Source organism: Aedes albopictus, chromosome 2 (assembly GCF_035046485.1).
Source record: "Aedes albopictus strain Foshan chromosome 2, AalbF5, whole genome shotgun sequence".
Lineage (NCBI taxonomy): Eukaryota > Metazoa > Arthropoda > Insecta > Diptera > Culicidae > Aedes > Aedes albopictus.
Genome location: NC_085137.1, coordinates 501,026,346 through 501,048,025, shown reverse-complemented (window position 1 = coordinate 501,048,025; position 21,680 = coordinate 501,026,346). Strand labels below are relative to the sequence as shown.

Below are 21,680 nucleotides of genomic sequence, written 5' to 3'. Positions count from 1 at the left end.
AGGAGAAAAACCGCCATCTTCTAACAGCATGCAGCTTGCAGAACCGGAACGAAAAGTCGTTAGACTGGATCTGGGGGATCCATTTCCGGTACCAGAGGTGTCCGAGCCGGAAGCAACCGAAGCAAGACACGTCGAAGATGACCAGGTGCCTGTGGAAGAAAATCAGTCAAGCTCTGAAGATGAGGATTTCCTTGACCCAATCAGTGAGGTGACAAACTCTGCGCTCCCTTCGCGATCATCTTCAAATCCGCCCCTGTCACAGGCGTTGAGGCGCAGCGGACGGGAGCGCTACCTACCAGGCAAGTTAAAAGATTTTTTCTTTCCGAGTAGAGGACTTCCTTCCGATCAATTTTCAGACCATCAACCCGAGTCTGATGGAAACGAGGATGTTATCGACCTGCCTGGGCCGGCAGCTCGGCCTACAGCTAGTGGCCCGCAACAGGGACTAGCAGCGAGACGTCAACCGCCAACCAGTGGTGATCCACGTACCCCGTCCGAAGCATTGAAGCGACCTAAAGCGAAACTGTGGAAGCAAGCGATGGACGACGAGTACCAGGCACAGATCGAGAACAACACTTGGGAGCTGGTAGAACTACCGGCGGGCCGAAAAGCCATCGGCAGCAAGTGGATCTTCAAATCGAAGGAGGACGAAAAAGGGAACATTGTGCGACACAAGGCAAGACTGGTTGCTCAAGGTTTCAACCAGAAGTTCGGCGTGGATTTCGACGAAGTCTTTGCTCCCGTTGCCAAGCAGGTGACCCTCAGGACGTTACTCACGGTGGCCAGCCGTCGCGGAATGCTTGTGAAGCACATGGACGTGAAAACCGCATACCTGCATGGGAAGTTGGATGAAACCATCTACATGCGGCAACCGGAAGGATACGCCATGGGAGGACCAAACACGGTGTGCATGCTCAAAAGGAGCATATACGGGCTCAAGCAATCCGCACGAGTGTGGAACCAAAGCATCGATGCAGTCCTACGAAAAATGGGGTTCGTTCCATCAGCAGCAGACCCATGCCTGTACGTGCGAAAGAAGGGCAACACGTTCACCTACATACTACTCTATGTGGACGACATGTTAGTAGTTTGCAGGACAGAGGAGGAGTTCAAGGCTATATACCGGGCACTGCAACAGCACTTCAACGTGACGGCATTAGGAGATGTGAAGCACTTCCTAGGAATCGAGATCGAGAGGGATGGTAACGGATTCCTGCTGAATCAAGAACAGTACATCCTGAAGCTCGCGGAACGATTTGGTCTGGAAAACGCCAAGCCATCGAAAATACCGCTGGATCCTGGCTACCTTCAGCAGAAGGAGGAGGAGAAGGAACTACGTTTGCCGAACAACACCCAATACCTGAGTCTCATCGGCGGTCTGCTGTATGTAGCGGTTCACAGTCGGCCGGACATAGCAGTAAGCGTCTCCATCCTGGCTCAGAAATCAAGCTGCCCTACACAACTGGACTGGCACGAGGCCAAGAGGGTACTCAGGTACTTGAAGTCGACCAGTAGCCACAAATTGACACTTGGATCCACAGCTGACGGGCTCGAGATATATGCGGATGCCGATTGGGCCGGCAACCATCGGGACAGGAAGTCCAATTCCGGTTTCCTGATACGGCTTGGAGGTGGCATCATTAGCTGGGCATCACGCAAGCAAACCTGTGTGGCGCTGTCATCAACCGAAGCGGAGCTCGTGGCCTTAACCGAAGCATGTCAAGAATTGAGTTGGTTGAAGAAGCTGATGGTCGATCTAGGCGAGGACGTGTCGTTGCCAATAGTCACATTCGAAGACAACCAGAGCTGTATTCGACTGGTGGAAAACGGAAAGATTGAGAAGCGGTCGAAGCACATCGCAACCAAATATTTCTTCCCCAAGTAACACAACTTGTTATATTAATGTTTAAAATACATGTTTCATACAAACGCCCATGTTTTGTTTCTCGAGTGCGAAACTTAATTTCGTACACTTATATAACCGAAAAAGCGCAAAAAATGGCGGCTTATAAAACATCTTCGATGTTGCTAAAGATGTTTTTCAATACATTATTATAACATAAGAATATGTATTGATAATGTTCTCAAAAACATTCAAAATACTAATTTATTGCTAGCAGGAAAAAAAGTAAAACGCAAACCGTACAAATTGATGTGACAGCTATTATGTGGTATTTGGTAATGGCTCAAAATAATTTTCGAACCTTACATTCTATTTGTAATTCATCATCTCAGTGTTTGGTCACTATGACATAATATCATGTGCCATTAAAAATTTATGGTGAAATCAACGCATTCACTCTTCATTAATTTATTGGCTATCCATCCGATTGAAAATAAGAAAGGAAGTTTTTTCATCTCTCGGGTTTGTGTGAGATTTTCGAACAATTTTTCAGACATGCAACATGGGGGCTTCATGACACAGTACGGTCAGGAAGTTTTAGAATACTGTTTGTAATAATTATCTGCTTTTAGATCGTAGAATTTACGTTCGTTACAAATAAAGAAAATATATTATTTCAATAAATGTTTATAACGTCGTAAGAAAAAATAATAGAAAACCTTTGCAGATGGACAAACGGTTTTACATAAAATAATTTGTATGAAACTTTTGAGCAGGCAGTTTAATTTATCTGGACTGATAGGACAGAATTCAAAACATTAGAAGTACGTTTAAATTACATCGCTAGCACTTCTCAATAACATGTTTGCCGAAAACTACTTCAATTGGTTGAAATACCGTCAAGGCACCATTCACCGTGGATCTAAGAGGATTCGGGGCAAATAAGGGCTGTCATTTGACACCAGTCTTATAAACATTGTTGGTGCCGCTTTTAATTGCCTTCATTATAGGTTAAAATTAAAGCAATATCCACAGAAGTAGAAAAAATTTCACAAAATTTGGTGATATAGTACAATTAGTAAAGGGTAGTAGGGTCGCCTAATTCCGTGGTAGGTCACCATTCACCGTGGTAGTAGGGACCCATTCACCGTGTATGAGAAATTTTATTCTACTTTGTTTAAAAATGATCAAAACAACCCAGCCAAGGGAATTTTCTTCGTTTAAATTCATTTCAAGTAATAACTTGCAAGATTTTATTAGAAAAACGAATGTTCAAATTTTCGATTTTTTCTAGATATATGGGACAATATGGGGCACGGTGAATGGAGACCATTGATTTTTAGGGTACCCATTTACCGTGACTTTTTGTTTCAATTAAAAAGTACGAGTAATCGTACTTTCTTGTTAAACTTATTTCGGTAATGCAAAATACATACCTGATATGTGAATGTAATTGCTTCTTGGTGGAATAAAAACGTTACTACATTTAGTTTATCGCTTAAATCACCTTAGCGCAGTTTTCGTTTTTTCACTATGAATGCAGTGAACGAGCAGAAACCCGCTTCATGTAAACACAGTTTAGTGTCAAAATGATACTTTTAAATGTTTCTAATGAGCGTTTTGACATGGTAACAATACATTAGTGTTGTATTCTTGAAATTGAAGAGAAATTGTCATATCATTCAATCATAATATGGAAATAATGAAAAAATATTCGAAGGCACACGGTGAATGGAGCCCCCACGGTGAATGGCGACTTGACGGTACATTCAAAAAACGTTATAGCAACGAATTTGAAACATCAGTTTCCAACTGTTACAACCACTACCATCGATCGTCGATGCACGCGTACCTGCGGTGTAGGCTACGTTGAGTCTTTTTTGACATCTATTATAAAGCTACTATTGTGAGCAGAATCAAAGAATCCATGATAGCAGCTGGTTGATATCGCAAACGTGGTTTCGGGAAAATTATTAGGCGATTATTTATTGAATTTGTGCGCCTTTAAATGCCTGTAAACTACAGTGATCGCTTCGTGATATTTATTGAGCTGTATGGTTATATTATCATTTGTCCGCTTCAGAACGTCCTATGTATGACGAATTCTTACTCCTATCGCAAATAGTTACTCCTACATTTCTAGGCTAGGTTGCGAGATCCCCAGTTGTACTTCACAAGTAGCAAATACGGGAAGATACTAAATCTTTTGAGCTGATTACTGAACCCGCGCTGCTCCAAAAATTAGTACGTCTATTCCGTGTCCGAACATAATCTCAAAAGATTTACGCTGCAATGCCCGGACAGTGCAAGAAGTGCAACGAGTCGGACAATGATGACATGGTCGCCTGTGATACGTGTTCAACGTGGTATCATTTTGCGTGCGTAGGAGAGTCTCCAGGAGTCGCCAACCGGGCTTTCTGCTGCCCCGTATGCGTGGATAAGAAGAAGAAGAGTAAGAAGGTACCCAAGGGCAAATCGGCAAATCAATTAGGTACACTTGCCAATGTACCCGGGACGTCCAACGATGCATCTTCTACTAAAAGTGTTTCTTCGAAGAAATCCACCGCAGCAGCAACCGAAACCGACCGGGCAAAGAAATCGTTACCATCGAGAGATAACGACGCGAAGTCAGTTGCCTCCCACACGAGCCGTGCGTCAGAATCACGTGTGCTTCTAGAGTTTCGTCGCATGGAGGAGGAACTGGCTCTGCGAGAACAGCAGCTTGAAGATGAGAGACAGATGAGGGAAAAGAAGCTAGAGATCGAGAAGCAATTCATTCAGAAAAAGATGCAGCAAGAAAGGGAATTAAGAGAGAAAGAACTAGCCCAAGAGCAGGCGTTGTTGGAAAAACAGCTTGCGGAGCAGGTAGAATTCCAAAATCGTCAGCGTGAGTTACGAGAGCGATTCCAGAGGGAAAAGTTCGAGATTCTGTCAGCGAACCTGGAACTGGAAGGTGCTGTCGGGGGTCTGCTACCCGGCGTAGAAGTAGCACAGGATAACCAGCAAATGGTGGAAGCCTGGTTAGACAAGGATAAAACGCTACATGCAACGATTCAGCGGGATGGCGCCGTAGGTGATACAAAAGCAAAATCGGTGTCGGAGCAGTGCATCCCCAAGAAACAACAAGTGCTTGAGACTCCTAAGCGACATCCAGAAGTGCCGGCCGTGCCACCTGGTGCTAAGAATCTAGATCTTCCAAACTTTCAACAAGTGGATCACCGTAACGAGCAAGAAGACAACGAAGAATATGACGATACTTCAGAGGATGACGATTCGATATATGCGCCGCCGGTCAGGGCGGTAATACCTGCAGAGCCTACAAAGGCACAGCGTGCAGCTCGACAAGTTCTATCTAAAAGGCTGCCCGTTTTTACGGGAAAGGTAGAAGAATGGCCTTTGTTTTACAGCAGCTTCGTTAACTCCACAGCAGCATGTGGTTTTTCAAACATTGAAAATCTTGTTCGCTTACAAGAATGTTTGAAAGGAGCTGCATTAGAGTCAGTTCGGAGTCGGCTTCTCCTGCCACAAGCCGTTCCGCAGGTTATTGATACACTCCGAATGCTCTACGGACGCCCCGAGCAGTTGATCCACACCCTTCTCACTAAGGTAAGGAAGACTGATGCGCCCAGAGCCGAACGATTGGAATCGTTCATTCCTTTTGGACTCGCTGTTCAAGAACTGTGCGACCATCTTGTGGCAGCGAATTTCCAAGATCACCTCGTGAATCCTGTACTCATACAAGAGCTCGTTGACAAGCTTCCTGCAGCTACAAAACGAGAATGGGTACAATTCAAACGATTCGTACAACCGGTGACTCTCAGTACGTTTGCGCAATTCACAACCAAACTGGTTGCCGAAGCCAGTGAGGTGATTCTCGTGATCGACCCGAAAACGAAAAGTGAAAGGGTGAAAGGCAAGGATCGTGGATTCGTGAACACCCATTCAAGTGTACATGAAAAGTCCTATGCCAACACAAAGCCAATTGCTCTCTGTCGCGTCTGCCGAAAAGGAGAACACCGCATTCGAAATTGTGAAGAATTCCGGCGACTCAACCTCGAAGGACGTCTGAAACTCATGGACCAACTAAAGTTATGCGAACGATGCCTGAACGAACATGAAGGTTGGTGTAAGTTCAAAATAACCTGCAATGTTGGTACCTGTCGCCACAACCACCATCCCCTGGTGCATCGTGAGCAACCAAACGTTCCGGCGGCTCTGACACGTCCACCTTCGAACCCTACGCCAAGCTCCAGCTTCCACTGTTTGCATGTTAACTCCACGCCGTCCGTCATATTTCGAATCGCCCCTGTCACGCTGTTCAATGGTAGTAGATCCATCCGCGCATTGGCATATTTTGACGAAGGATCCGAGTTAACACTCATTGAGGAGGAGCTAGTTCGTGACCTACAAGCTAATGGGAAGGTGCAACCTCTAAAACTACGCTGGACGGGAAACATCGTTCGCGAGGAACGTAATTCGGAATGCGTTTCTTTGCAGATTTGCGGAATGAAAAACCGTAATCATTTCGATCTAAAAGATGCACATACCGTCGACCGGCTATATCTACCTAAGCAGCACACAAACTTACGGGAAATTGTGCATCAATATCGACATTTGGATGGCATTGCTGTAGCTGATCATACAGGCGATCAACCTAAGCTCCTCATAGGCCTCAACAATGCGTACCTACTAGCACCTTTGGAATCCCGTATTGGTAGCGCTAATGAGCCGATAGGTGTGAGGTCTCATCTTGGATGGACTGTCTATGGTCCAAGATGTGCTCCATTTCCCAAGGAAAGTTTCGTTGGATATCATGCTGCTCTGACAAACGAGGAATTACATAGCGCGATGAGGAAGTACTTCACCGTGGAGGACGTCGAAGGGACAGTGTGCCAACTTCCTGAGTCGGCGGCAGATCGAAGAGCTCGTGAAATCATGCAGAACACAACGGTGAAACGGAACGGTCGCTACGAAACGGGTCTATTATGGAAAACGGACGACTTCGCCTTTCCTGACAGTCTACAGATGGCCCTGCATCGACTTCGCGGATTGGAACGCCGTCTGGACAAGAACCCTAATTTGGACATCAAGGTACGACAGCAAATTCAGGAATACCAGACCAAACAGTACATCCACAAGGCGTCAGCGGAAGAGCTTGAGAATGCTAATCAAGCTAGGGTTTGGTATCTCCCCCTAAATGTTGTATTGAACCCAAAGAAACCTGAGAAGGTTCGACTGGTTTGGGACGCTGCGGCACAAGTACGAGGAATATCGCTAAACTCAATGTTGTTAGCCGGTCCAGATTTGTTGGTGCCATTGACGGCGGTGCTTCAGCCGTTCCGAGAGCGCAGAGTAGCTTTTGGAGGAGATCTCAAAGAAATGTTCCACCAATTCGTCATTCGGAATGCTGACAAGCAGGCACAGCGGTTTGTGTTTCGCACCGATCGTGACAAAGATCCGGAGATCTTCGTAATGGATGTCGGAACCTTCGGCGCTACTTGCTCTCCAGCGTTGGCGCAGTATATTAAAAACTACAATGCTTCACAGTATGCTGAACAGTATCCGGAAGCGGTTCGTTCTATAGTTCGTCTACACTACGTCGATGATTATCTCGACAGTGCAGATAGCGTCGACGAGGCGGTGGAGCGCGCTAAAAAGGTCCGATTCGTTCATTCACAAGCTGGCTTCACTATCCATAAGTGGATTTCAAATTCCCCGAGGTTTCTCGAGGAACTAGGCGAACACAACACAGAGGACAAGATTTCACTGCAACTCGACGAAGGCTCTGCAGAACGTGTATTGGGACTTATATGGCGCCCTAAGGAAGACGTCTTCATGTTTTCAACGGCGGTACGGGATGATTTGGCACCATACTTGCTAGCGACTGCTCGCCCAACCAAAAGGTTGGCTCTCAGCTGCGTCATGAGCCTCTTTGATCCACTAGGCTTACTGGCGCCATTCACCCTACATGGGAAAATATTGCTGCAAGAATTGTGGAAGAGCGGTTGTAATTGGGACCAAGAAATCAACGACGAATGTTTCAGCAAATGGACGTGGTGGAGGAATACTCTTTCTTCAATCGAGAATTTACAAATTCCTCGATGCTACCTGAAAGAAGCTTCAGCTGCAGCCTACGATACCCTGCAACTCCATGTATTTTGTGACGGCAGTTCTGAAGCATATGGGTGCGTAGCTTACTTTCGTCTAGACACCCCTGGCGGCATAGTTTGTAGCTTGGTAATGGCTAAAACCAAAGTTGCTCCCCTAAAGCAGCTGTCGATCCCCAGAATGGAGCTGCAAGCTGCGGTCCTCGGAGCTCGGTTGGCCAACACTGTGATATCTAATCACAGAGTGAAGATCACAAAGCGAATACTTTGGTCTGACTCACGAACGGTCCTATCTTGGATTCAATCGGACCAAAGGAAATACAAACCCTTCGTTGGTTTTCGGATTGGAGAAATTCTGCAAGAGTCAGCTGTGGACGATTGGCGTTACATTCGAACAAAGATGAACATCGCTGATTTGCTTACTAAGAAGAAACGCGACAGTAGTTTGTCTTCAGGAGGAGAATGGTTCCATGGACCGAGAATTCTGTACGCGCCAGAAGACAGTTGGACAGGGATCAACCAAATGATTCCAAATACAAACGAGGAATTACGTGCTTGTCATCTTTTCCATGCAAACGATGCAGTAGAGTTTCAAGGACCACTCGTCGATGTAACGCGTTTTTCCAAGTGGAATGTGTTGGTGAGAACCTTGGCGTGTGTATTCCGCTTTGTCTCCAATTGTCGCAAGAAGCAGCAGAACGCACCGATAGAGGTCATCGAGACTACCGAGAAGATCAAACGGCTTGTATGCCGGCCAATGAGTTCAATATTGGTCCCTCTAAAGCAGGACGAATATGAGAAGGCGGAAATCGTTCTATGGAAACTATCTCAAGGCGACGCCTTTCAATCGGAAATAGAAATCCTACAACATAATCTGAAATCACCCATGGAAGATTGGTTGAAAATCGACAAGAAAAGTGTTCTGTATAAGCTGGCACCTTTTCTGGACGAGTACCAAGTTCTTCGTGTGGATGGTCGACTGAGTGAGGCGGAAGTCATCCAGTACGACGCTCGTTTTCCAGTGATCCTGCCAAGTTGTCATCCAGTTACCAACCACCTTATCAATCATCTCCATCAACGTTTTGGGCACGCATTCAAAGACACCGTCGTTAACGAACTACGAATGCGATTTTACGTTCCCAAAGTGCGGTCGTGTGTTTCAAAAATCGTCAAGGGATGTCAAAGCTGCAAAGTTAGGAAAGGACAACCGCGTACACCAAGGATGGCTCCACTTCCTGTCGAGCGTCTAACGCCATTCGTGTGTCCTTTCAGCTATATTGGGATTGATTATTTCGGTCCAGTAGAAGTTGTCGTCGGAAGGCACCACGAAAAGAGATGGATAGTACTATTTACTTGCCTGTCAATCCGTGCGGTCCATCTTGAGGTGGCACATAAACTGGACACGCCGTCCTGCATAATGGCTATCCGACGATTTGTCCTACGACGAGGGCCGCCCATCACAGTATTTTCGGACAACGGAACTAATCTCAAAGCAGCTAATAAGGAACTTCAAGAGCAGATCAAACGTATTGATGCAGCGTGTGCCAACGTCTTCACGAATGCCCGCACGCAATGGAGATTTAGTCCGCCCTCGGCGCCCCACATGGGGGGCGTTTGGGAGCGCATGGTTCGCACCGTTAAACAAGTGATGGCGGAGCTGAACTCTAGCAGAAGGATGAATGATGAAACGTTGTTGACGGTGATATCTGAGGCCGAAGAAATTGTCAACTCGAGGCCTCTCGTATACATGCCACAGGATTCCATACATGCGGAGGCATTGACACCGAACAACTTTACTAGAGGAGTGACTACGTGCTTGGAGAACCCATCAATCCCACCTACGGACCAAGCTGAATCGCTACGAAATGCGTACAAGCGTTCGCAGGTGGCTGCGGATACTCTGTGGAGAAGGTGGTTGAAGGAATATATGCCCACTCTTCATTGCCGGAATAAATGGTTAGAAGAAAGCAAACCGTTGGCTCCTGGCGACTTGGTCTTCATCGTAGATGGTTACAACCGTAACGGATGGATTCGTGGACAGGTGGAGAGCGTTATTGCTGGAAAGGATAATCGCATCAGGCAGGCTTTAGTCCGCACTGCCAATGGAATGTATCGACGACCCGTTACTAAGCTAGCAGTGATTGAGATAGCATCTTCTGGTAAATCCAACCCTGAATCTGGTTCAGGACTAGGTTTACGGACCGGGGAATTGTTACAACCACTACCATCGATCGTCGATGCACGCGTACCTGCGGTGTAGGCTACGTTGAGTCTTTTTTGACATCTATTATAAAGCTACTATTGTGAGCAGAATCAAAGAATCCATGATAGCAGCTGGTTGATATCGCAAACGTGGTTTCGGGAAAATTATTAGGCGATTATTTATTGAATTTGTGCGCCTTTAAATGCCTGTAAACTACAGTGATCGCTTCGTGATATTTATTGAGCTGTATGGTTATATTATCATTTGTCCGCTTCAGAACGTCCTATGTATGACGAATTCTTACTCCTATCGCAAATAGTTACTCCTACATTTCTAGGCTAGGTTGCGAGATCCCCAGTTGTACTTCACAAGTAGCAAATACGGGAAGATACTAAATCTTTTGAGCTGATTACTGAACCCGCGCTGCTCCAAAAATTAGTACGTCTATTCCGTGTCCGAACACCAACGATATGATTTTTGTTTTTGGATACCTGTTTTGAACTAAAGTATAACAATAACAAAGTTTGAGCGAAGTTCCTCCTGGAGCAAAAGAATTCTAATATTCCCAGTGATTAAAGATTAAACTGTGCTTCGAAGTGAGATGTAGTCGACACGTAAGTACCTTAAGCAAACATTTGCTGTTATTGGCCTGACATTTAAGTGTGAAGAATATTCCCCATGCAGTTGAAACCCGGAATTTTCGACTAGTGAAGTTGGATTTTTCTCCAAATCCGTGCGTCAGACCTAACTTCGGAAATGGTGCGCTGTATAGCTGGCCAGGTTTACTATACAGCGTACCACTTCCGAAGTTAGGTCCGACGCACGGATTAGGAGAAAACCCCACCTTCGCTAGTCGAAAACTCCGATTTTCAACTAAATTGAGAATATCATAATTGAATGGCCTCGTATTTTTAAGTACAAACCATGTTTCATGAAGAATATCTTAGTGAGTGAGAAGAGAATACGAACTTCGAAACTGGTATATTAACGTATATAAAACATAAAAATAACGTTATTGTAACATGTTTGTGCCCAAAGGTTATAAATATGTGCTGCTGATGTTTCACATATATTCTTTAATTGAGGAAGGAGATGAGACAAAAATCTTGTGTTATCAACATTAAATAAACGTTATTATAACTTACTCTAAGATTGACAAGATTTTTAAAAACATGTTATTGCTGAACATAGTTAAAACTTGATTTCAACACAAGATGTATGTAGTTTCACTTATAATACTGTACTGCAACATCTTTTTTGAATTACATTTTAGAAGATGTTTTCTGTGTTACTTGGGTCGTTCGTGATCTTCAAGAGCAGCAGCAAATCGTTCTGAAGTATTGTCCCACCGAGTTCATGCTGGCTGACATACTGACGAAACCGCTGCAGCACCTACGATTGTAGTTGCCAAGAGAGAAGTTAGGGTTACTAAACTATATTGTCGAGGAGTAGTGTCGGAATTAGACGACAAACTATTAGTCTTAGTAAGCCATGGAATATGTATGTATAGAAATAGAAAATAAAATAATCATTCTTGTTCCAACTGCCAACTGAAGTAGTTTGGTCTCTGGCTCTCACCACATCCTACCAAAAGTAACTATAACGGCGCCCTTCGGCTGTAAAGCATTCGCTTGGATCCCGAGCCAGCTACGCAAGAAGCCAGATGCAAAGAGCCGTGAGTTGGTGATGATCGGATATGCCGAAAACGGATATCGCTTATGGGATAGAAATGCTCGGAAAGTCGTCATCGTGTGGGATGTGAAATTTGATGAAGCAAGTTACCCGTATGCATCGGACCACGGCGAATCAGAAGAAATTCCTTTGATGATCTTGACATCGTCCGATCAAGAGGGGGAAGGTGAAAACAATCCCGTCGCCGTTGAGGAGAACGAAAATCCTGGTCCTGTCCTGGAGAATGACGCCGAAACGAATCTAATCGAAGCAGAAGATAGCGAATCCGATGACGAACTACCCACCGCGCTCCCTTCGCACCAATAACGAGACAGAAATTCAGATGAATCGTTCACGAGGCGCAGCGAACGGGAGTGCAAGTTTCCGGGTAAGTTACTGGATTATTAAGGACAAACGTCTTGAAATCCCGCTTCAAGAGTGTACGAGAACCTAAAACGCACAAATCTCAAGAAGCAACCTTCAAACAACAGTTCATTTTATTATTCTGTTCTTGCTCACTTCTAATAAGCTTAAAATAAGAAGATCAAATGCGCTGGCTTTGTTTACGAAGAGATTTGTGCCCTCGAAATCGTGAGTAGGTACCGAAGTCGGCCATTGTGGCGGCCATCTTGGGATTCTAACAAGTCTGTCCTTAAACTGGTTTTGAAGCAACTGCTGTTGGCTCTTCACCTTTCCCAGATGTACCGCAAAAATTCTCTGATATTCCGATGTACGATGATCGTGACCGTTTGGTGAATGCTGTGACCGACGAGCTGAAATCGATGGAGTCCAATCACGTGTGGCAACTGGTTTCACGGCCCGAAGGTGTCAAGTCCTTGAAATCCAAATGGGTTTTTCGGTTGAAGGAGAACGAACATGGTCAAGCGGTGCGGCACAAAGCAAGGCTAGTCGTGAAAGGTTTCTTGCATCGTCCTGGCGTCGATTACGAAAAAACGTTCGCTCCTGTGGCTCGTTTGGCGACAGTTCGTGTGGTACTGGCGGTGATGGATGTGAAGACGGTCTTTCTCCATGGCAATCTGAAGGAAGAGCTATACAGTGAGGATTCGCTCGTTGGGTCACGACTGCGCCCCGATTAGCGAATCGTGTTCGTTCGTTGGGGCAACTGACAACTGATCAAAATGCTCTAGACACAAGCAAGTGACGAGAAATACGTCACGAAACACTCACATACTTGCGCAAACGGTCTGTATACAGGAGCTGCGATGCGACGACGGTCAGACGTCAAACTCATTTTGACATCGATTTTGACATTGACAGTGCTTTTTAGTTGGGTTTTGCCCCAGCTAGCGAACATCCAACCATCGAGACAGCCCATCTAACGAGCCGCCAACGAACGAATCGGGACTGTACATGGAGGTACCGGATGGAGTCAAATCAGCACCAGGGACCGTTTGCAAGCTGCTGAAATCAATTTACGGACTCAAGCAATCTCCACGGTGCTGGAATGAAAAATTCAACGCGTTGTTGCTGAAACTCGGATTTTCAAGATAGAGAAGGGATTATTGCCTGTATACTTCCACCTACAAGGATGATGAAGTCTACTTGGTGTTGTATGTGGATGATCTGCTCATCGTTGGAAGAAACATTCGAACCATTGAAAAGCTGAAGCAACATCTATCTCGTGAGTTTGAAATGTCAGACTGCGGTGAGGCGAGATTCTTCCTGGGCATGAAGATGGACTACGACCATAGAAGAGGGATTTTGAAGCTGTCTCAGGAGAACAACACTCAGAAGATTCTAAATAAATTCAAAATGACGGACTGCAACGCGACGAAAACGCCTATGGAAAAGGGACTGCAGTTTAGCCGATCCGGACATAGAACTCAAGAGCCATTGCCACCGCCCCCCGGTTGGCCGAACCAGCGAATGTTCCTGCAACCGATGCAACCGTATGACGAACTGCAAATCGTGTTGCACCAACATGTCGCTTTGGTTGCACCAACATACTTCCCCATATGAAATCGCACTATGTTTGTGCAACAACACTACACACGGTACGATCGGTTCGTCAAGCATTGGCTCCGCCCACCGTTGGTTTGAGTGTAAAATCAAACTAGTTTGATTTTTGCCGACCAAACCGTCAACCGTCAAATCGGTTTGACGAACTGCAAAATCGGTTCGTCAAACAGCATCACACACGGTCATACTTAGCACCAACTTCAACACCAACCTGGAGGCGGAGTCAATGTTTATCAAACCGTTTAACTGGTGTGTAGGGTGCCTAATGAGTTCTCGTCACCACTGACCGGATTTGTGGATGCAGATTGGGCGTCCGATCAAAAGGACCGAAAGTCTGTAACAGGCTTTGTGTTCAAGGTGTTTGGATCAACCGTATCGTGGGCAAGCAGAAAACAGGTGACTGTATCTACTTTGTCGAGTGAAGCGGAATACGTGGCCCTCAGTGCCACTGTCAGTGAAGCGATTTGGTTGGGCGGACTCCTGGAAGATCTAAACTGTAACTCGAAGGGAGAACTAATCCCAATATTTGAGGACAACCGTGGATGTATCGGACTTGCAAAGAACGTGGAATCAAAACGGATCAAGCATATTGACATCAAGCATCATTTCCGCTCCTACGTGAGCAAACTCGCTCGTGATGCTCATCAATGAGATTTGAGTTTTTACCAGCATTGTTCTAGATAAGGAAATTTGGTGCATGTAATACTTCAGCCTGAGCAGCACTATTCTACACTGAAATAAATTTTGTTGTGGAAACTACCGATTCCATAGTAAAATTACTAACCGTACCTATGATTCTCAACCGACAACAATTTCCAGTTAATTCCACTAAAACACTGTCAACTTAACTAGCAGTGCAGTTAACATTACCAAAAATAGTCTTAATTTAACAAATGAGTATTGTATTTTTAACCATACTATGTTGTAAAATGCGTGTCCTGGAAAAATTAACAATGTTTTGTTGTTGAGACGACTATGCTTTTAGTTGAATTTACTACAATGCATTGTAATTTTAAGCATATTTCAGTTACCTTAACAGATTTTGTTGTCGGTTGAGAATCATAGGTACGGTTAGTAATTTTACTATGGAATCGGTAGTTTCGACAACAAAATTTATTTCAGTGTAGGACAACGGTGACACAATAGTGGTTTCGCAGCCCGGCGTCACGAACACTAATGCAAATCTACTGGTTGAAAATATGCCCATTTGATTTTGCCGGGAACAGCTGATTTTTGTTTACTATTTTCCACCAGTAACTCAAGTAGTGTTCGTGTAATGCAACGCGTACGTACACGCAACACCACTAAAAGCAGAAACCACTATACTCTGTATCTCTTGTTTGTGCATTTCGTTGTTTGCTACGAATTCAATGCATCATATTTTCTTGGCCTAATCAATTCAGTCATGCTGCAAATTGCCACATGGGCCAAAGAGGAAATGCTGATACTTTTTTCGGAGTGCTTCACCACCCTCCTTTCGACGCCGTTCGTCACTTTTGTGGGTTGTTTTAGGGATCGTTTAGCTATTCCGTAACGAAAATTTTGATAACGTCTCACAGTTTCACAAGTTTTTGTATGAACAAACTAAAATTTTGTATGAATCATCAAACATCAGACTAAACTAACTCGTGGTCTATCTTTTACGGACGACCCCTTTGCGATCACCGACGGTCGACGACGACGAGCGGCCGTCACAAACGAAGTTCGCCGCCGTCGCGTTCAGTTCGTGTGAAGCTTTCGTCGGTGCTGGACGTGTTTAGTGAGAAGGACAAACCGCTGTAACATTTTCGCGTCGATCCCGTGTGTGTAAATAATACAAGTAAACTACTACTGACTGAGTGACTGGGTGGTTGGTTGCGCTTGTGTGCGTGATTTGGTGCAACCCCCGCGCCTTGCGTGCGTTGTTCCATCAATGGTTATTGTGGGGGGTGGTGCGCGGTTGGTTGGTTGATGGGGTGGCGGTGGTGAAGAAGTTGATGCCGCTGCTGCAACCATCCGAGAGCGCGACGGTGCTGCGGTGGATGCATGGCCCTCATCGTCGTCGTCGCGTCGGACGCGATTTTGTGTTGGATTTGTTTGCATGCACTAGTGTGAGTGCGTGGCGCTCGATGGAAAAGACGAACGAACGGGAGTGTTTGTATTAGCTAGCAGGAAAGTAGTCGCTGGCCCCGTCCGTCGTCGATGCAATCCAAGTTTGTGAAAATAGTGCGTTTTCCAGTAGTCCAGCAGCGGATTTTTGTCTCGTTTGAAAGTGAATTGCAACTGTTTGTCAAGGTTTCGAAAGTGCTTTTTGTGGGCGCGAGAAGCAAACGATGAATTTCGGTGCAAAGTTCGACTGCAGGAAGAAAAGTGCCAATATGTTTAGGCAGTAGCCCCACGGAATGTGCGAAGGGAAGGTGGAGAATATCCTAAATTTTTCCTGGTGTGAAAGTTCTCCATCTCCATTAAAAAATACAACAGTGGCATTCCGCGAAGGTATTCGTGTGGTGAGTTTTGCACGAAGTCGTGTGTGATGAGGTGGGATGAATGAGAAAGATCCACCAGTGGACAATGGTTACAGAATCATGTTTAGCTGGACAAAATGGTTGATTTTATCTGTGTGGTCTATTTGCAAAAGTTTTATTTTTTGTCTCGGTAAAAATGTTAAAACGGTGCCCGTAGAAAGACCGTAGAATTCTGCCTTCGCGTCAAGATGTTCGAAAAGTCCAGCAGTTTCTGTAACACGAAATTAAACTACCAATCGGATGTCAAGAGTGTCCAGTTCCACAACACCCGAATAAGTGTTCATCGACATGGTGAACAAGCAGTTTAAAATCGTGCCATACACTGAAATAAATTTTGTTGTCGAAATTACCGATTCCATAGTAAAATTACTAACCGTACCTATGATTCTCAACCGACAACAAAATCTGTTAAGGTAACTGAAATATGCTTGAAATTACTATGCATTGTAGTAAATTCAACTAAAAGCATAGTCGTCTCAACAACAAAACATTGTTATTTTTTCCATGACACGGATTTTACAACACAGTATGGTTAAAAATACAATGCTTATTTGTTAAATTAAGACTATTTTTGGTAATGTTAACTGCACTGCTAGTTAAGTTGACAGTGTTTTAGTGGAATTAACTGGAAATTGTTGTCGGTTGAGAATCATAGGTACGGTTAGTAATTTTACTATGGAATCGGTAGTTTCCACAACAAAATTTATTTCAGTGTAGTCAACGCTAGAGACCGAATGAAGTTCAAGTGCTGCAGATGAAGATCAAACATTTCATTCCGTCATTTCTCACGATCGTCAATGAGGTCTGCTTCGTGGAGCATCCGAATCAAATCCGCTTTTGTAGATTTAAACATCTGTACCACCTTTACCACCTAGCGAGCAAATGTTCAGTGAAGCTGAAGAAATTCCAAAAACTGTACCTCTTCCTCCTTCCGGCTTTCCGTGCAAGTCTTAATAGCGCATGGGCGTTTCAAAGAAAGGAACTTATGAAAAAAGATCACAAAATATGAAGATTTTAATATGTCCATATAAAGTAACCAGGGCCAGATCTAAGGGGGGGCCAGGGCCCCCACATTTTAGGGGCCCCCACAAAAACCTTTTTGCTTGCTAAACATCAACAAAAACATAGAAAAGCTTATTTGCTCATGTCATTTGTACCTCTGAGGGGCCTTCACATCCGCTTTGGACCTGGGCCCCCACAATCCTTAATCCGGGCCTGAAAGTAACAAAATGTTCTACGAAGTTGAAAAGTTGTTGAAAAGACATTCTTTTCAATGTTAATTGTTAAAGTGAAATCTAAACATTCATTTTCTTCATTGGCGATTCCGAAGCTTGAAATCTATCTGTTAAACGAACGCAAAAATTTGAATTTTCTCATCAAAATGATTTATAATTTGTAGAAAATGATAAAAATTGTCGTTTTTCGTCGATTTAAAAATTTGATTCTTTATTATCCACAAATTGAAGTTTTAGGGTCGTTGAACAGGTGATAAGTGAGGCTACGAGACGCCACTGATTTTCTTACATACTTTTTTTGCATTTTTTTGGTTCGATCACTCAATTTTTTACCTTTTTCCGAAGACTATGGTATTTGGCGTAATGTCTCTGCTGGAACTAATTATACTTCTCAGCTAGTGTTCTAAGCGCACTTCCACAGTTATTTTCCGATAGCTAAATCTGCCAATGACTGCCAATGAGATTGTATCATTTCGTGTATGATCAAGATGATAGCACGAAAGGCTTGTTAAGCACGTTGTATAATATTTTTCTATTAGGGATACTCTATTCCCAAGGAAATCAAATTCACCGTCCTCAACATGGTCATTCAAAATTCACGCGTCTTTATGACAGTGGCTAAAGGACAGAATTGGGTTGTTTAGTGAATAAAGTATTGCTATTTTCTATAGCCTAATCGAAAGAGCTCATTTTTCTGAGTATAACATGATTTTATTGGATTCCAATACCTTTGTTTTGATGGTTAAATTAACAAAACAGTTTTAATTTTCGTGGATAGAATGACAGTTTAATCGATAAAGTGACAGTTCGACCCGAAAAAAAAAATCCCTATATAAACTTTAAATGCATTTTAAAAATAGTTCCCGGACTCCAAAAATTATGAAATTTTGGATTTCGGCAATTTTTTGGGCGGAGAATCAGATTATGAAATAATCGGAATACCCCTAAAGAACCCAATTTTATACTATCCTCAATTTTAAAAGTTTTCATTATTTTCTTCTGACACTAATAAGACAGATGAATCAAAACTTTAATTTTCAAGATTATTTCCAATCCCTTCATAATGGCTGCCTTGCAAATGCCTAAGACACGTTATCCCCAATACGAGCGAAGCCGTAAATGATTCTCTTTATGAGTTTTTTTTAATAATATGTATACATTTTGAAACGATGTCTTGACTTGTTCTGTTTTTGCATATGTCGTTGTAAAATAATATCTGTAGAACCACACGAGACAAAAATATGATCTCTATAGTTTATTTGAATGCTGTTCATATTTTGTAGAGCATTTTATTGCCCTGTCTAATCTAGTCTAGTCTACACATACGTGCAGTACACCGCATTAAAAGCATTGGCCACTTTGCCCAGGCCTACTGTGCAGCGTTATTGGGTATTGGTCTCCTAAAGAAAGGTTATATATTGTATTTTAGTGGTTTAATCCTTCCAGATATGTTTTTTTAGTGAAAACCAGGTAGAAAAATTGATCCACCGGTAAACTCGCCGGAAAATTTATAAAAAATATTGATTAAGATGATACGGAATTAGTATTTCCCTTTCAAACTTCCAAATTTTCGCGACATAACTGTAGGGATCATAAGGGATAAGAATGTAAATAGAGAGCGAATGTAGAATCATTTGATCGTAATTAAGAAACTAGCACGTTATAGCCCTATAGGTTAATGAAATTATAGTTGTGAATTATGGAGTTTGTTTTGAATTAGTTGATCGTTGGAGGCAGGGACACCATCAGGAAAACAAAAATCAGTTTGTTGATGAGTTTTGCGTGGAATAAGCGTGTTTTTGTTGGACTGAATCAGTGTGCTTTATAAAATTATTTGAAATTGTTGTTGAATGTTTTATACAGTTAAGTTGACCATCCAAAACGAGCACAGTCACTACAATAACCTCTACTTTTAATCGCCAATTGCTGTGGATATACATTTCTGGATTCAACGATAAAACTAAAAAGGGGACATCTCGTACCAAAAAATGTATTAAAAACTTTTTATTGTCCTGAATTTAAAAACAAAATACAGTCGAACCTCCATGAGTCGATGTTCCTTGACTCGATATTGACTCATGGAGGTAAATTTTTGCATACTGAAAAATAATTTCTGGGTTACTATGATGGTCCCTTCAAAAAGCTTCCCAAAAGATTTCTACTCGATATTTCTATGAGTCGATGGTCCCTTCAATATCGACTCATGGAGGTTTTACTGTATTGTGATCTCGACAATCATTCAAGCTTTTAAAATAGAAGACACCACGTAGCTTAAACTATGACATTGCCATTTTTGTCCAGCTACGCACGACTCTGCAACCATTGTGCATTGAAAACAGTGAAACAGTAGTCAGTCCAGTGAATCAACCAGGAAGACCTTCCTTCAATCGAGCCCAAAAGTGATTATTCTCGTTTGAATTTATTTGCAGGATTGAATGAAATCAAAAGAAAAATCAAGTGAAAGTGATTTTCTGCTTCCGAGTGAAGAGTGTGTTTCATTGTACAACGCCTACTGAAGTGTGGTGAATAAATTCATTAATTTGCACTACTGAAACGTCAAAATCCGACCGACCATCAACACGAACGACGATCAACGCAGTCGGGAGATTTCGTGCATGTATTGGTGCAAGCGAGTCCGGAATCTCGCGGATAGAGAAGAATATCGCACACTCAAATGAATGAAAATTACTAAAAAATGATTGTACAAAAGTGAAAGAGCTCATCAACGGCTCAGTGCAGCAACAGAGCAGAAAAGCAAAATAAAGTGGGAAATCCCGAAGTTTGAATGTTGTTACACCCCCAGATTATTGTCGGGAATATATTTTTGTGAATGTGATGTGACCAGCAGCGTACTTGGATCCAAATCGAAGAAGTTATCCCTGTTGCAAAAGTGATTCCGACTGATGACGAGAGTGTTGTACTAGTTAGTGTAGCTGTGGATTGATTTTTAGTTTCGGTGTTTGGATTACCACCGTTCAGCGGAGAGCATCAGAAGAAGGAAAAAGCAGAGTTTGTACAATACTGTAAGTGCAGTGAGAGAAGCTTGTTGCTTGAGTCTGTGACGGAGACGACGACGACGACGTGTGAAACATTCGTAGCCTGGGAAAATCGGCTATTTTGCGCCAATACAGAGAAACAAGCGCAACGGAGTGAAATCATTCAAGGCAAGTCGTTATGGAGTTTTTTTTTGTTATTTATTGAGGGTATTATATTAAAATATTAACTTGAATTTGCCGCTCTATGGTGTGTTTAGAAGTTTGCATCTTCTCTGTTGAGATGCTCTGTGAAACTGAATAATTGAGTAGGAGATATCATTAAAGTTTTCGGATACGTAGTTGATTGGAGGTATATCTTTGGAAAGTCCGGATTAAAATACCAAAATGTATGTACCGTGATCCGGGGTAACATCCCAAGTAACAATTTCAATTCCTTTTAGATTTGATTATTTTTATGGAAGCTTTATCACAGCATGACCAATTCATGGAACATTTGTAGTTGTTTTTATCAAGAGAAAACAATCTTCGTTCGTTTGCGGTTTTTAAGTTGTCTTCAAGTTAATTTTGAAATTCGCGCATAAAACAACTGAATTTACAAGAGCATTAAATCTTATAATAAGTTTTAAGGCGTATTTGAAGTTATTTTCAACACATAACATCAATATATTTTATTAAAAGTTTATTCAACTGCATTTCATCTGACTAATCCTCCTTTAAAAACTTCTTGAAGCCTTCTATTCTTGAGGTAGAGCCATTACTCTGGAACAAGAACTATGCGAAATAATAATAAGACAACGAACTATTTTTCAATCCATATAATGAATGTAACAAATTGGTTGAAAAACCGCGTTTCCATGCAAATATAAACACATAAACATGTTTGCTCACTGATAATTTAGCCATTCTTGTGCTAAAAAGTAATCTTGTCAACGAAATAATGATTTTACGGCCAATCAAAAATGCGAGTAGTTGGCTGCTGTCGTCCTGCCTTCAACCAGTTCCTCACACAGGCCACAGCTGTGCGAATCGAAAATGAAATGGGTACTTACTGTGACTCTGCTCAAGCTGATGCCAAATAGCGTAATTTTAGTAAGTTGCACTTCATTATTAATTGCAAAAATACAGGGAAACAAAATAGAAT

At 43.0% G+C, this 21,680-nt stretch overlaps 1 protein-coding gene and 1 long non-coding RNA gene across 2 annotated transcripts; both read left to right on the top strand.

Moving 5' to 3' along the window:
• The first annotated feature begins 4,135 nt into the window (after nucleotides 1-4,135).
• On the top strand, nucleotides 4,136-10,210 carry LOC115257847 (uncharacterized). The gene has a single exon (XM_062848693.1). The coding sequence runs from the start codon at nucleotides 4,136-4,138 to the stop codon at nucleotides 10,208-10,210; it is 6,075 nt and encodes a 2,024-aa protein (XP_062704677.1).
• A 5,433-nt stretch (nucleotides 10,211-15,643) lies between these two features.
• LOC134288712 (uncharacterized) lies at nucleotides 15,644-20,582 on the top strand. The gene is made up of 2 exons (XR_009998106.1): nucleotides 15,644-16,290; nucleotides 19,973-20,582. It is a non-coding gene; the product is annotated as an uncharacterized LOC134288712 (long non-coding RNA).
• The last annotated feature ends 1,098 nt before the right edge of the window (nucleotides 20,583-21,680 follow it).

What these genes read in the sequence shown, in the direction of transcription:
- LOC115257847 (XM_062848693.1), top strand. Translation starts at nt 4,136, where the DNA reads ATGCCCGGACAGTGCAAGAAGTGCAACGAGTCGGACAATGATGACATG.